The sequence below is a fragment of the Microtus pennsylvanicus genome, chromosome 5, assembly GCF_037038515.1.
Source record: "Microtus pennsylvanicus isolate mMicPen1 chromosome 5, mMicPen1.hap1, whole genome shotgun sequence".
Lineage (NCBI taxonomy): Eukaryota > Metazoa > Chordata > Mammalia > Rodentia > Cricetidae > Microtus > Microtus pennsylvanicus.
The window spans coordinates 118,361,637-118,378,853 of NC_134583.1; the positions used below are offsets into that span (position 1 = coordinate 118,361,637).

At 38.9% G+C, this 17,217-nt stretch overlaps 1 protein-coding gene across 1 annotated transcript in view; it reads left to right on the top strand.

Annotated features, from left to right (window-relative positions):
- Positions 1 to 6,628: 6,628 nt before the first annotated feature.
- Positions 6,629 to 17,217, top strand: part of LOC142850436 (cytochrome P450 2C27-like) — a 31,695-nt gene continuing 21,106 nt past the window's right edge. The window contains exons 1-4 of the mRNA XM_075973985.1: positions 6,629 to 6,805; positions 7,852 to 8,014; positions 8,486 to 8,635; positions 13,589 to 13,749. Coding sequence (XP_075830100.1) covers positions 6,638 to 6,805; positions 7,852 to 8,014; positions 8,486 to 8,635; positions 13,589 to 13,749 — 642 coding nt within the window. The 5' untranslated portion in view covers positions 6,629 to 6,637. The remainder of the gene's footprint in view (positions 6,806 to 7,851; positions 8,015 to 8,485; positions 8,636 to 13,588; positions 13,750 to 17,217) is intronic.

Consider the following 17,217-nt stretch of genomic DNA (forward strand, 5'->3'; position numbering starts at 1 on the left):
CTTCTGCTTCTGCTTCTTAAGAAACCTGAGTGTAGTGGCATTTCATTTTTATTTTAATAAAGATTGTCTGATGTTCAGGAAAAATAAAACAGCCATACTGGCCACCCTTACAGACCAGGCAGCAATGACACACACCTTAAATCTAGTAACCACATTGACACACACATTTAATCCCAGTAGCCATACTAGATTTCCATAGAAACCAGGTGGTGGTGGTGTACTCCCTGAATCACAGAACTAGAGAGGATTATAAAATGGAAGGGGACAACTCTCAGTATCATTATCATTCTGAGGTTTCCTGTAGGCAGGTTCACCATTTTTGGACTGAAGTCAAGGTAAGAGCCAGTGCCTGACTGCTTACTTTTCCGGTCTTTAGGTTGAATTACAATATCTGTCTCTGAGTTTTTATTAACTGTATGTCACCTGAGCATTTAGAGAGCTAATTTTCTTGACATTGCTTTTATTGTTTCTTTTGAAGTTAACTGGGCATACACTTCTAGAGTATAAATAATTTATATATTTGGTATTCTTTATGAATTTTTAAATGTGTTATAAAGTGCCGTGTTTCTTTTGGGGAATTAGATTACGTACTGTTTCTGTGCCCTTTATTTGAATTATGGTATTCCTCTTGATATCCTAAAATATCTTCTCTCACTCTTTTGTAACAAAAATTTACTGTAAATTTTTTCATTTACTTGTAGTGAGACTCTTCAGCTCATAACATATTTTCTTTAATTGAAGAGAATCCTACTGAATACTTTGTGGGCCTCAACTATTATTCCCCATTGCTTTCACATTGTTTACAATTTTTAATCCTTTCATATCACGTGTATATTTATGTATTTATTGATAGATGACACTCCCACATCAATTCTGTCCTTTTCCCAGTAAGTCTCTTGGCTGACCTTGTGGCAATTAGCCAGGTACTGCCAAGGGTGTCTACCTTTCCCAGCTAAAAAAGTGAAGTGCTTTAGGAACAGCGTTGCTATCTTATATTCCGACTGACATATGTCTACTCTGCCATGTAAGTCTGGTATCTCTGTGGAGGATGCTCACAAATATATTTCTGAATATCAAGACAGCTATATTTTGTGTTTATGATAGGCATGGGGAGAGTAAAAAAGTTGCACTGTGCCAAATCTCTTCCTGATAGCACCAAAGAATATTAGACCCTCAAAAAAGGAAGCTACAGATGGTTTTAGATGATGCCTTCTGGGATATTGATGGCAAATTTTCCAAGGAGAAAAACATTAAGGAGCTGGTACGTATTTCCAGGAAACTGATTGAAGGTGAGGATGATGAAGAAAAAGCAGAAGATAAAGATGATGTGGATAATGCACAGAGACACTACAGAACGGCTGCTTACCTGCTAAGGGTAAAACTGTCAAAAGATCCCTCTGCCTACAAGTGTCAATCAGGACAGTTAAGAAATAACAGATTGTAGGGCCTGTGTTCTTCCTTGCCACCTTCAGATCAGCTTTCTTCTATTGCTCCCTGAAGAGATAAAAAAGTACCTTGTTCTCGTTGCCTGATCACCTATAGCTTCCTCTGGGGCATCTTCTACCTCCTGCCCCTCATGAATGCCTTCTTGTACCCCTCCCCATTTTACATTGCCTCAAGGTCTAAGGAATACACAGCCTCAATTGTGAAGTGTTTCACATGTCACTGCACAGATGCTACTGCTACCCACAATGTTTGTCACCTGTACTGGCCATCACAAGTGCTAATGTTTATCTAAAACTGAGTTATTACCATGACATCACTGGAAAATATAAATTATTACTATATACCCATTCAGTAATTTCCCTTTGGCACGCTCCTAATAACAAGCATCCTTGATTGTTGGACCAGTTGCAGCTGTGATCTGTGTTGATGTCTGTGGCTATGAACACCACAGAAGGCTAGATGATAAAGCTGTACAGAGTTAGACCCGGTCCTCATTGGCTGAACCACTAGGGAGAACTAACTGGTCCTGCCCTTCACTGGCTGAAGCACCCAGGAAAGTATACTTATATATGGCCAATAGCAAGACAGGAGAATGGATAGGCAGAACTGTCAGGCAGATTATATAGAAGGAGAAATCTTGGAGAAAGGATGGAGTGAGAAATGGAGAAGGACATCAGGGGGCAGCCACCCAGCTACACAACAATACTTAGCATAAGAGTTTAAGTAAGATTTAAAGAAGTAAGAGAACAGGGAAATCCAAGAGGCAAAAGGTAAACAGGATAATATAAGTTAAGAAAAGCTGGTAGGAAACATGGCAAGCTAAACCTGGACATTTATAACTAAGTATAAGGCTCCTTCTGATTTATTTAGGAGCTGGGTGGCGCCCCACAAAAGAGCCCAAAGAGAAAACAACAAACTACAGCCGGTGATGTAAGATATGTCTGTCCTATGACTGCACAGGTTCCCACATGATACTAAGGCAGGTCTAGAGGCTCCATCTGTAAGCTCTGATCTTAGCACAGGGACATCAGTCTCTGCCTGTCATATCTCACTGAATTGCAGCAAACAGTGAAACCAGTGCAAGATTCTCTGCTAGCTCCACCCACCAGGTGCAGATTTACTCTCTCTTCAGGTCAAGGGAGTTTGAGAGGGTGGTGGTGACAGTTCATGTTGTTCCAGAAGGTCAATATGCAGATACACAAAGGGAATGGGGCAATTAAGTGTTATCACAACTGGTTCAGTACAGGTTTAGAGTCCAAAGCAATGACTTTTCCCTTCCAAATGTATCCACTGCTCCTGGCTAAACGAGGGAAGTAGATGCGACAGAGACATGCCTTGATTCCTAAATTCTTCAGTATAACTTTTCTTTCTATTTTACCTAGGTTGGGCATTATAGATTCTCAGTTGGCTTTCTTAGTTCTTGAACTTGGTCTAAGAACACCTAATTGAATATTGTGTCTGTACGAATATGAACACTGGAGAACATTACTATTCACTCTTTGAAAAGTTGTCTGAATAAGTCACAAGAACAGTCAACTAGAGTAGCACAGATTCATAAAATGATAAAAATATTAATTACAAACTCGAAAACACACTGATTTCAGAACATACCTATGAAATATTTGAACAAATCTCTGAATTCCTTCTACTCTTACCTCTTATTTTCATTTTTAAAATTATGAATTCAAATTTTTATAAGTGTTAAAACAAGGTAGATACTTAAGATACTGGCAATGCAACCATTTTCTTTATTTTAGTTGTGAGATCCCACTATGTCAAAAACGTGTTGTTCTAGAGGATTTTGCTGGTGGATGTTACTTCCTTGAAAGAGGAGGTAAACATGAAGGCTGACTGACTGTTTAGAACTGCCATGCTTCCATCGAGTCTGCCTTGCAAACCTCACAGCTTTGCAAATCTTTACACACTGTCATTTTAGGGTGACAGGTAGGTGCTCGGGTTGGTCATGTAATATATGTTATTACCTATGTGGCTTAGGGGAAGTGAGCTGGAGACTTTGTGGTCCTCCTGGTCCTCAGAGGTCAGGCTCAAACCCCTCTGGTGACCTTAATTCTTCTCAGAGTGGGGGAGCTCACTATAGGACTTCCTGTGTTCACAGGAGCCATATACACTATGCAGATGCCCTGTCCCCGCTGCTGAGCACCTGATGGCTCATTTGAAATTATCATGTGGAATGAGAAAGCCAGTTTTTCTTTTCTTATTTTCTAATCCAGTTGCATAATTAAAATAATCACTGTGATTTTTGTTTATATCTCCATACATTTGCCCTTGCCAAAAATTTTCTGCTGTCTAATTGATAAAATAATGATATTGAGTCCAGGTTTGTTTAATAAATGTTTTTATGTTTTAAGAAAAAAATAAAAACTTCATGTGTCGAAGAGGCTAGAATGTTGCAAGTCTAGAACTAAATGACTGGAGGCCATCTCTGCTTCCATTCAGCAATATTCCTCCCAAATCCTTATGTGATTATGAGGTAAACTTTGAATACACACATACATACACAGACACACACACACACACGCATATATATACATATTCTTGACTTTTTATATATATTATATACTCACATATATATATTTATATGAATATATTTATATATCTATATCTATATATTTTGTTTGCTCCATCAACCAAAATACTAAGAACTTTAGAAGGCATCTGAGTTCTGTACCTGAGTTTTTTTCCATATTTTAAAATTACTTTAACTAATGCTTCCATTGATAAATTTGACAAAAGTCTCTATTTATGGTTTTCTTTGAAATTGTTCCCATGTAGAACAGGATATTGTAAAACATTATTCCAGGTTTCTTAGCCATGATCCATCATATTTTGCTCCATAATAAACTATTTCTTTTTATTTCTTTGAGTGAGAACTATTTTTTCAGACATGAAAGACAGACTGTTTCAGAAGAGAAAGATTACTGGGAGTTAGAATGAGAAGGAAACAACAGGGTAAAGAACGGGTGTTTTTGATGTCACAGTCATGATATACTTGAAAAAAAAAAGACATTATAAAATCTATTCAATTGTGTGATGAATATGCACTAGGATATTTTCCATAAAGGTTCCAAAATATTTAAAAAAATTATGTGATGTTGTAGTGATAATTCATTTGTATTTTGATAGATAAAGCTTGACTGAAGATCAGAGAGTAAAACATCTCCAATTGTCAGCCTTATAGACCTAGAAGTGGTGACTCATACCATTAGTCCCAATAGTCACACTAGTTTGCTATAGAAATCTGGCAGTAGTTTTGTACACAATTAATCTCAGCCCTAGAAAAAAGTATAAGATGGGAGGAGACAGCTCTCAGACAGAGTCTGATTCTGAGATTCCTGAAGGCAGGAACACCATTTCAGACTGAGGAAGAGCTAAGATCTGTGGCTGGCTGTTTTGCTTTTCTCACCTTCACGTTGAACCCCAATTTATGTGCCCGGGATTTTATTAATCTTGCTACATGATGTGGGTGAAAACATAAACAAGCTAACAAACAAAATGTAATGAAGGGTCAATAAAACGTTTTCCCAATAGTCAGTTCATTTTTCCTTGAGTTACAATAATTGGTTATACGTCATGCATCATCAATATCTCTTTACTCAAAAAGTAAATAAAAATATAGATCCATTGAGCATAGAGTCCCATCTATCTTTAAGTGTTCTTTCATTCTTATATTCAATAAAAGAAAAAATTGGTCCAAAGCATCCTTCTGACTTACAAATGTGCAAGAACAAGTGTCACTCTGGGCATGAAAAGAACTCTACTAAGACTGTTTTATTCAAATCTATTTTTTTGAGATTTTAGGAGCAATATGATTTGGGCAACTAATTACTGCTTATTTCATTGAAAATAATGAGCATATCCATGAATTTGGGTTATTGAAGTTTATAATAGCTCCCTTTGTGTTTTTAATATTTAATATTTCAATCTATTTTTAAACTTTGAGCAAGATTACAAAACTTGATCAAACTCTTCTGACTTCTATGTACAAACAATGATGACACAATAATTAACTAGATTCATGCTCACTGTGAATGCTAGTGATTATGATCAGTATAGTGCCATAGTCCACAGTCAAGAAATTATGATGAACATAATTAAACTGAGTGATTTGTGTATAGAAGGGAGCAAAATACAAGAAGTGTGGGTTAAGTTAGAAATGCCCCTTAGGCTCATAGCAGAATAATTGAATACTTGGCACCCAATTGATAGTGCTGTTTGGGGTATTTTAAGTCATATCAAATATTTTTACTGTCTAGAGACTATACAGCTTACATAGTTTTACATCTGCATTGGTGGTATGAAGAGACTTCTCATACCTTTCGTAAGGAAACTATCATAAAGCCAGGGGAGTAAGTCCACTAGATAGTCGGTTTGATTTCTAAATTCTTCCAACTCTGAGCTGTGAGACACTGGCAGTGCTGTATTTCCCATTACCTTTACCGGAAAAAAAAAGATCTTTCATGGTTGAACTACACAACACTGAAACACAAACACCTTTCTTCAGATAAACTTAATATGTATTTTCTGATTGGAGATGTATGACTAATAGCTATGTTTTGTTATCTTAGGTTTGTAAGTGACCAAAGAGTGAAATAAGGAGCTATAAGACTTACATTGCTTAACAAAATATGCCCAACTGTTTAATATAGGAAAGAAATATTTTAAAAACACATGACCATGGAGGTGCACATATATATTGGAAAAAATATAGCAAAATAAATGTCAATTTGAGGCCAACTTAAGCTGCACAGTAAGACTATGTTGACAAATAAATATATTTCATATCACATATAAACTATCCATAATCTTAAATTTCTACCTGGTCACTAACCTGAGAATATAAATGTTGAGTTGTTTTTCTTCCATCTCAAAATTAATCTATTGCTTCTCAGAAATAGTTGCTCGTTATAAATGTTTGTTTATTTTTATTAGCACTATTTGGACACCAATCTGTCTTGTTAAACCAGAAGTTCAACTGGATACCTTGTAAAGAGGGGAAAGGGTAACAACCATCTTATTTTTATTTCTATCAGAAGGACAAAGTCTACTTAAGTGATTAAAGATTATCTGTTTGACCAGTGAGTGATGTCCCAAAGGACATGTTGATTCACCCTGTAGTGTTATAAAAGCTCCATGCTGGCTGAGCACAGCTGTGTCAGGCAGAAGGATCTCCATGGATGCAGTTGTGGTCCTGGTGCTCAGCCTCTGCTGTCTGCTTCTCCTCTCACTCTGGAGACAGAGCTCTGAGAGAGCGAAGCTCCCTCCTGGCCCCACTCCTCTCCCAGTTCTTGGTAATTTCTTCCAAATAGATGTGAAGAACATCAGCCAATGCTTGACCAATGTAAGTATTCTTTGTGCCCCGCCAGTACCTTATAAAGAAGATAAACTGACAGTTGCTTTAGATGAAAATCTAGTATTTGAGGCAATATTGCTATAAATAACCACAAAGTCAAAATTCTTGCAAAGCATTGTGTACCTTATGACTTTCATAGCTGGCCAAGTATGTCTAATCTTGCTCCTCAATAGAATCATTCATGGTGACTTACAAATTTACCTTTCAAAAGTAAGTGGGCCTTACATTGCTGCTTTAGTGCTGCATCATTTTGCCTATTCCATTGGTCCATATGCCTCGTTTCTGTGAGTAGCAGACAGTTTCTATCACATAACTCTATAATATAATTTGGTATCAGTTATTGTTATATCTCAAACAGCATTTTTACTCCTTAGGAGGGCCTTGACTATTCTTGATCCTTTTAGGTACCATATGATGTCCTCTGCTCTTTTTCTAAACCTGTAAATATGGCATTAGATACCTGATGTATAATATTAAAGCTATAAATATAGTAATTGAGTTTAGTAGTATGTGTGTTTTGTTTCTTGGTTTCTGTTTCTTCTCTGATCTTCCTACTGCAGTGGCCTGTGGTTGAGGAAAGAGCCTCCACACCTGTAGGCTAGACTTCTGTACGTCATAGTGGAGTTCAAACTGCCTGAGTTGGGGAACTGGGACATGGTGGGAAAGATGGGAGGCTTGATGGTGGTTAGGGTGGGCAGGCGCTGAGACAGAGGGGGCAGTCAGAAGGTATGTATATTTCCTGTATGGAGTTCTGGTGGTCAGCGTCCTGCTGAATGTTTTGGTGTGAAAATTCATTGTAATTCTTGTATGAGAACTCCCTGAGTCTTGAACCATTATATGGTTTTCTGAAGGTGATCAATAATTTATATTCACCCTGATATGATATAGTCTTCACAACTATTTAAAATTAAGCTTTTCCTGAATAAAATTATTAAAATAGAGTGAGTGATATTATCAGTGCGAATAAGGGGTTGACTCCATGGATAGTAAAATTATTTTTTGCTAGTATTTACATTTCTCTCTCCTATTTTCAGTTCTCAAAAGTCTATGGCCCAGTGTTCACTCTGTACTTGGCCATGCAGCCCACTGTGGTGTTGCATGGGTATGAAGCAGTGAAGGAGGCTCTGGTTGATCATGGGGAGGAGTTTGCTGGCAGAGGAAGCTTTCCAATCAGTGAAAGAATTAATAAAGGCCTTGGTAAGTAACTATACATGTTCATATGGGGGGTGCAGTGTTTCTGGTGAAAGAGAAGACTTAAAGGAGGGGTTGGACCTCTTCCTTAGGTACAGGTTGGACCTCTCTGTGGTTTCCACCCATCAGATCTCTCATTTGTCCCTAGAATATTTTTCTAGTGCTTTACCATTTCTTTATTTCTGAAATTTTATTTTTTATAAAAACTATCTTTTTTCAATGTACATACCATTCACAGTTCCCACTTCCTCCCTTGCTCCTACTCCTTCCACCTTCCTCTCTGCCACACCCCCATCCACTCCTCAGAGAATGTAAGGCTTCCCATGGGGAGTCAACAAAGTCTAGCACATTGCTTTGAGGCAGGACCAAGGCCCTCTCCACTATATTTGGGCTGAGCACGGTATCCCTCTAAAGAGAATGGATTTCGGAAATCCAGTTCAAGGAGTGGGGAGAGACCCTGTTTTTCTATTTCTTTAGGCATTATTTTTAGCAATGGAAACAGATGGAAAGAGATAAGGCGCTTCACTCTCACAACTCTGCGGAATTTGGGCATGGGCAAAAGGAACCTTGAGGACCGTGTTCAAGAGGAAGCACAGTGCCTTGTGGAGGAACTGAGGAAAACCAATGGTAAGTGCAGATTTCTGCATTTGCATCTTAGTCTAGGTGTGTGTGTGTGTGTAGTAATAAGAGTGGCGGGGCTGCGTCCCCAGCACCCAGGTCGCCTGGCCAGCTTATGCCTCGAAATAACAACAAACAAATTGTATTCATTTAAGCACTGCTTGTCCCTTTAGCTCTAGCCCTTACTGGCTAATTCTGATATCCTGATCAACCCATCTCTAATAATCTGTGAGCACCGGTCTTACCAGGAAGATTCTAGCCTACGTCCATCCTGGGTCGGAGCTTCATCGCGTGTGTCTGCCCGGGAGTGGGGCATGGCGTCTCTCTGAGGCGTCTGCTCCCTTGAGGAGAGGTGTGGAGTCTGAGCTCACTTCCTCTTCCTCCCAGCATTCCATTCTGTTTACTCCACCCACCTATGTTTTAAACTATGAGGCCAAGCAGTTTGTTTATTAACCAATGAAATCAACAGATTGATATATGACACTCCCACATCATGTGTGTGTGTGTTGTGTGTGTGATGCTGATCATACCCATTCTAAAATTTTCTTTGTTTTTAAATCAGAAACAATGAATATGTTTCATGCTAATATTCTTTTGAGCTGAATAATTGTGCATTTCAAGGAGCACAAGTGTATTTTGTCTTTTGGATCATTTCACCACGGTATTATTGATACTTATAATAGTGGCAGAGCCCATTCAGAGGATATTTGTTTTCATTTTCTTGGATTACAGAGGTTTGAGCAGTACAGGGATTCTCCTAGGCCAATGTTTATAGTCCTGGGTAACAGTGATATAATTTATACTTTCCATTTCTTAGCGTAGTGTAATAGAATTTTCATCACTTATTTTGTCTACTGTAGCATGATCTTAAAATTGTATTGTCATTTGTTTAAAAATTATTAACTACATTGAGAATTTTATAAGTGTGTTTTTATCATGAGTATCCACCATCTCTACTGAGACACACCCTAGTTTTCTATTTATTCTGCTTGGTGCTGTCTCTTTATTTAATAATCACCTAACATGATTTGTGCTTGATGTATAAGATTTTTGTAAGAGAAACTTTATTAGTGCTTTCAGAATTTTGTATGTGTTTGCAAATAAGTTTTAAATGAAATAGAATTACATAATTCCTCCTGTTTTCTTATTCTATCATTTTTCATATGCCCTTCCTTGTCTTTTTATAATGCCTTCTCTACTGTCAAGTTGATAGCCTCTTTTTGTTTAAATATATATATACACACATGCACACATATATAAACAACCTCTTGAGTAGTCTTTCTTGTTGGTTATCATATATATGATTTTGGGGCTGAGTCTAGTTCTTACAATCTTTCTTCCTCTTCCTCTGTGATTTTCCCTTAGTCATAGATATGGCAGTTATGATGTATTTGTTTCAGATAATGCAGGGATCACCAAAATTTGTTGGTGTCTGCATTCTGTCCAATTCTGGCTTTCAGTGATGATCTCCATTTGCTGTAAAAAGAGATCTCTTTAATAAGGGGTGGTAACTACATTTACCTATTCATATAGAGATATGATTCTGAGTACAATTAAGAATTATGGCAGTTAAGTAGACTAGGTAGTATAGCCTTTTCTATGGTCTATCACCTCACTAGCCCCACACAGATGTCTCAATTTTGATCACATTCATCCTTCTCCCTCTCATTCTTCTCATACATACCCATCTTTTCTTCCAAACACTTATTTTGTAATTTTCCTTCAAAGAAAAATTGTGCTTGTCAAATATTCTTTATGTGTGACATTCAACCAAAGTGTGATCGATTTATTAGGGGCTACACTCTTGGATACTACCTCTTCGAGAAGGTAGTAATTGTCAATAACTCCTCCATTATTGGTAGGACATCATGTCCAAATTCTGTGACCATGAAAGGATTTTTTCTGGTATTAGCTTGTGCATGTCTTGGGTATCCTGTCAAATTTTCTGTGAGTTCAATCGTGCTCTGCCCTGCTGCACCCAGAGGACACCATTTCCTAATAGATATCTACCACCTCTGGCTCTTAAGATCTTTCTGTCGCTTCTTCTTCAGTCATCCTAAGCCTTATGAGGAAATGGTGAAGTACATATATTTAGGGCTGAACTGAATTTAGCCTATTTTCAGCACCTTTATCGTTTGTAGCCTCATCTACTGTATTTGTCATCATCTACTGTAAACAGAAACTTCTCTGATGGTGATTGAGAAATATCCTGTATGTGTGCCTTTCTTCTGGATTATGTTTGAATTATGAGAGGTTACACTTTTAAAGAAAAATGACTCACTTTCTCTTGAGAGCTAAGTAGTGCCAGCAGGTTCTTAACTGTTGATGGGACTTTGTACCCATCTACCCTCTCCATACTGTGATGTGGTCTGGCTTAAACTTACATGAGTCTTGTGTATATATATTACTTGTAGTTGATTAATACTAACAGATTTATCTGTTAATAATCTGTTTAAAAAGCCATCACATGTACTTCTCAAATTATTTTGTAAAATAGAAAATGATGAAACACGTCTAAAAATCTTTGAACAGTGTTGGTGTCCTCATAATATCAAAATTAGGTAAAGCAGAAAAGAAAGGAAGAAATGAAGGAACAAAGAAAGAAAAAAAAAGGAAAAGAACAAGGAAGACAGAAAGAATTATAGGCTAACATCTCTGATGAATATGAAGAGCAATTTTTCAATAGCGTATTTATAACCAAATTCATATTGCATCAAAACGATTATCCACTGTGATCTAATTGGATTTATTCTCAAAACTTCAGGGATGGTTTAACGTATGTAAACCAATAAATGTAAAAAACTTCATTATTTCCTCTTACATGGCACTCTCTGTTTTGAATTACATTCTATCAAAACTCATATGACAGCACAAAGAGAAAACAAGAAAATTATTTATTAATCAAATTATGTCTTTAACTAAACATGAACTACTTTTGCTAACCTGTTGACTCTGTCTGTAATCCTGTCAGTCACTTCTGCCCAAGGTCAAATTTCTTTTGTGTGTGTTTGTAGAAAATGAATCACTTTCTTTTGCTACTGCTATAAATTCTACTTACCTAAAAGTTCTTGATGTGAAAAAATAAGATTAACGATTTGATTTCTAGGGACTTCAAGTTTTTTTCCAAATAAAATGAAAGGAAAGACTGAAAATCAAATTTAATCTGTGAACAGCATGTATACACATAAGAAAAGTTCTTTCATCTTTCACTGTCTTTGACTTAAATAAATTATTTCCTGAGAGCATAGACTATTATGATGTTTTTATACCCTGGCATATGCACAGTAATATTAAGGAGCTTCATGCTATTCAAATGTTTAATAATTTATCCAGAACTCTGTTTTTTATGTGATCCTTATTGAGGTCCACAGATTTAAATTTTGGATCAGCTTGAATGTAAAGTGTATTTATTATATGTCCAAAGTCATTTTACTATAGAAAAGACATCAGAAGAAACTGTCCTGAGCACTGGAGAGTTGCTTTATCACTTGAGAGAGAATGTTCCTTCAAAGAAGCAGCAATGGGTTCCAAGTGCCCGTATCAGGCAGCTCCATGAGATCTGACATGCTCTCCTAACCTCCACAGATATCACACACACACACACACACACACACACACACACACACACACACACACATGAATTCATGCACACAAATGAAAATAAGTCTAAAAAAGAAATTTTATTATGATTTTTGACCTGTAACATCATATGTGAGTGTGTGTGCGCACGCACCACGCTACACAAATTTTAAGCATTATATTGCATAGTAATCTAATAATGCTGATTTTGAGAGATGTTTATAAATCTATAAAATGCACGGCTTTTCAAATATATTGTGTTGAGTTTGATTGAGCACAATCACTGTTTACTTCTTTTAAAAAACAAACATTATTGTTACTATTACTGTATATATTGTGGGCTTCATATAGATATTTCACAGGAGTGTAACATGTGCTTCGAACAAGTCTTCCTACCATCACCTTTCTGGCCACCCCATTCCCATTTTTTTCTATTGTATCCTTCCCTGGGACTCTTTGTTTTAATTAGAAAGTTTGGTTTATTATGTGTATAAATGTTGACTGCATATACATGTGTGTGTACCACTTATGTACCTGGTGCCAAAGAAGTAAGAAAATTTTATCTTATTCCCCTAAAACTGGGGTTAACAAAAGTTATGAGCCAGTGGGAGGCTCCTCAGAACTGAACTTTGGTCCTCTTAAACAGCATAAATTGCTTTGAATGCAGAGCACTCTGTCTAGCACTGACCATTTTATACTTTGTGTCTACTTTTCAAATACTGTATTTACTTTGTCTGGATAAGATGCATTGTTTTAAACGATGAAATGAGAAAAGGGAAGTCACTATCACTGCCCTCTTGTCTCTCCTCTTGGAACTTAACTGTAATATGAAAGTTTTCATTTTGTTTAGTAATGTAAACAAATCCACATGGAAGTTGCCATTCTTAAGATTACACATTATTCTCAAGTAACAAGGAAGAGGTCTCTCCATGCTTTTTCTTCTAATACCCTACTCACCTGCAGTCCTGGTATTCCTCCTTCCTAGGATCAACACTTGCTTCTTTGGTTTTCTCACTGTGGCTGCAGACCTTCCAGGTGTGCACTCTTCTACTTTCATCTGAGTGTTACATGGAAACTAGACCTTCTAGTAAGAAGCAGTTGTGAACACTAGAAATTTTAGGTTTTTAAAATCTTTTGTTTTCTTGCAAGTACCAGATAGTTTAAAGTGTAAGCATTGCTTTATCAGATATGGTCTGTTCTTTAGCTACTGAGGATGAGGCCACCTCCAATTTAAGATTAAAGTGATACATTGATTATACATATAATGTTAAAAAAATTGTAGATAGGATATGGTTTACAACTTCTTAAGACTCTTTACCTGTTCACAAAACCAAAACAATCTATTTGTCCATTTTAATAGTATTTTTCCAATTGCTTCTTCAGGTTCACCGTGTGACCCCACGTTCATCTTGAGCTGTGCTCCCTGCAATGTCATCTGCTCCACTGTTTTCCAGAATCGTTTTGATTATAAAGATCAGGATTTTCTTAACTTGATGGAAAAATTAGATGAGAATATTAGGATTCTGAGCTCCCCCTGGATGCAGGTGAAGTAAAGATCTTTTCCTCCTGAAAAGATATTTATAGTCCTTTATACTCAAAGATCAAATACCATATGGATCATGAAGTGAGGTGGCCTGACAACACAGTTTTGAATAACACATTATGGAAAGAATATCAGGAAGGCAGGTCTAAATCCTTTGCTATACAATAGCAAAACTGAACGGCAGTTTCCAGATTGGTTCAAGGCTGCTAGTTCCGTATCCCTTGATTTTCCACTTGATATCCAGAGAACTATTTGTATAAAATATTCCATTCACATCTGGAAGTGTGGCCAGTTATTCTTTTACGCATAAATCTTATCTTTTCAACTATTAAACACATCCTCATCATACTACTAGGGAGGAATATTTTAGTTTAGAAAGAATATTCCATAAAAGGAGAAAGAATATTAATGGCAATGAAATCTGACAGGAAACACTGAGTAATTCCAGTGGTTTGATGTGTCTGCTGGACACATTTGCCCTATTTGACAAATAGGTTGGAATGCGAAGAGAAGTGGTTTAACGCCGTGTGGCCCACATACATCTTATCAGAGTTACCCTAGACTGAACTGGCATCTCCTGAACTCTCCACGAGAATAGCTGTATTCCAGGCTGCCCAGTAAATCAAGGCACCAAGCCGTCAGGCACTACTACGGTGAGCAAATGTATGGTCTGGTATGGGAGAGACAAAAAAACAGTTCATGTACTGTGGAGAGAGGCACATCTAAAGAGGGGAAACAGTGAGGAGTGGGCTGACTTAGTTGTTAACCAGGGCAATGGTGATGTCCGGCACTTGGCTTCCTCCAGTGTTTATGTCTGGGTACATGGACCTGCTCCATCCTTGATCTATGTTGATGTCCACAGCTCCTGAAACCACCTAAGGCAAAGAGGAAAGGGCTGTACAGAGTTGATTGCGTCACTCACTGTCTGAAACCCTAGGGAGAATGGGTCCTGCACCTCCTCTTGTCAAAACAGGAGAGTTGGTCCTGTTGATGGGAGTGTGGGTGAGCCCGGCCTAAGAAACTGAGTTGGCGGATCTGACTTTGACTGCCCCTCATCTGTCCTGTGAGAGCATGGATCAGAGAGAGAATCTGCCCACTGACTTTGGCAGAGGGGAGAGTTGTCCAGGAAGTGATAAAATCGGGACAGTTGCCCTTTCCCCCACCAGCTGCAGAACTCAAGAGAGTGGAGCCAGTACCTTGTTTGGGCAGCACAGTAGAGTCCACATTGTTTACAGGGGTATAAGCAAGTCATCCCTGAAGTTCTGAATGTGAGAGAACCGGCTCTACTACTCATCTGTCAGGGAATGGTTTGGTTGGAGGAGAGATGTCCCCTTCATCATTATCCCCTCACTGTTTCAGGCAGATGAGTGAGCTGACCTTCCCCCTTAGGAGCTGCAGCACTCATTAAAGCAGGCCCTGCTTCTAGCCTGGGCAGCACAGTAGAGTGGACCTTGTTGTTAGCAGCACAGGTGAGCTGGCCCTGAGGTTGTGAGAGTGGAATAGCTGGCCACACCCACTAATCTGCAATGTGGTGGTAAGGGCTAGGGAAAGATGTCCTCCTCCCCTTGCCACCGCCACCTTTGGTGTGCAGGAAACCTAACACTCCTCCTTACCAACCTCAGCACCTTCTAAAGCTGGTCCTGCACCTCCACAGGCAGTACAACAGATCCAACTCTATTGCCCCTATTTTTTTTATTGAGAAAAGGAAAAAAAAAACAAGTTTCTACCTCCTCCCAGCCTCTCATTTCCCTCCCCCTCCTCCCACCCTTCTCCCCCTCCTCCCATCCTTCTCATCCTCCCCCCACTCATCTCCCCCTCCCTATCCAGTCCAAAGAGCAGTCAGGGTTCCCTGCCCTGTGGTAAGTCCTAGGTCCTCCCCCCTCCGTCCATATCTAGGAAGGTGAACATCCAAACTGGCTAGGCTCCCACAAAGCCAGCACATTATGTAGGATCAAAACCCCGTGCCATTGTCCTTGGCTTCTCATCAGCCCTCATTGTTCGCCATGTTCAGAGAGTCCAGTTTTAACCCATGCTTTTTCAGTCACAGTCCAGCTGGCCGTGGTGAGCTCCCAGTAGATCAGCTCCACTGTCTCAGTGGGTGGTTGCACCCCTCGTGGTCCCGACTTCTTTGCCCATGTTCTCCCTCCTTCTGCTCCTCATTGGGACCTTGGGAGTTCAGTCCAGTGCTCCAGTGTGGGTCTCTGTCTCTATCTCCATCCATCACCAGATGAAGGTTCTATGATGATATGCAAGATATTCGTCAGTATTGCTATAGGCTAGGGTCATTTCAGGTTCCCTATCCCCAGCTGCCCAAGGAATTAACTGGGGAGCTCGGCTTGGGCACCTGGGAGCCACTCTAGATTCAAGTCTCTTGCCAACCCAAAGGTGGCTCCCTTAACTAAGAATTGTGCTTCCGTGCTCCCCTATCCAACCTTCCTTTATCCCAATCCTCCTTATTCCCCAAGTTCCCCCCATCCTCCCCTTCTCCCTTTTCTCTCCCCATCTCCCCTTACCCCCATCCCACCCCACCGCCAAGATCCCAATTTTCTCCCCGGCAATTTTGTTTACTTCCCATAGCCAAGAGGATAACTATATGTTTTTCCGTTGGTTCACCATCTTACTTAGCTTCTTTAGGATCACCAATTGTAGACTCCGTGACCCTTATTTATGGCTAGAAACCAATTATGAGTGAGTACATCCCATATTCATCTTTTTGGGTCTGGGTTACCTCACTCAGAATAGTGTTTTCTATTTCCATCCATTTGCATGCAAAATTCGAGAAGTCATTGTTTTTTACCGCTGAGTAGTACTCTAATATGTATATATTCCATACTTTCTTCATCCATTCTTCCATTGAAGGGCATCTAGGTTGTTTCCAGGTTCTGGCTATTACAAATAATACTGCTATGAACATTGTTGAACAAATGCTCTTGTCATATGATAGGGCATCTCTTGGGTATATTCCCAGGGGTGGTATTGCTGGGTCCAGGGGTAGGTTGATCCCGAATTTCCTGAGAAACCGAAACACTGATTTCCAAAGTGGTTGCACAAGATTGCATTCCCACTAGCAATGGATGAGGGTACCCCTTCCTCCATAGCCTCTCCAGCAAAGGCTATCATTGGAGTTTTTTATTTTAGCCATTCTGACAGGTGTAAGATGATATCTCAAAGTTGTTTTGATTTGCATTTCCCTGATCGCTAAGGAGGTTGAGCATGACCTTAAGTGTCTTTTGGCCATTTGAACTTCCTCTGCTGAGAATTCTCTGTTCAGTTCCCTGCCCCATTTTTTTTTTTTTTTTTTTTTTGCTGCGGCACCCGGGAACAGCCCGCCTAACTTCCTGATCAGTCCCATTTTTTTAATTGGGTTAATTAGCATTTTAAAATCTAGTTTCCTGAGTTCTCTATATATTTTGGAGATCAGACCTTTGTCTGTTGCGGGGTTGGTGAAGATCTTCTCCCAGTCAGTAGG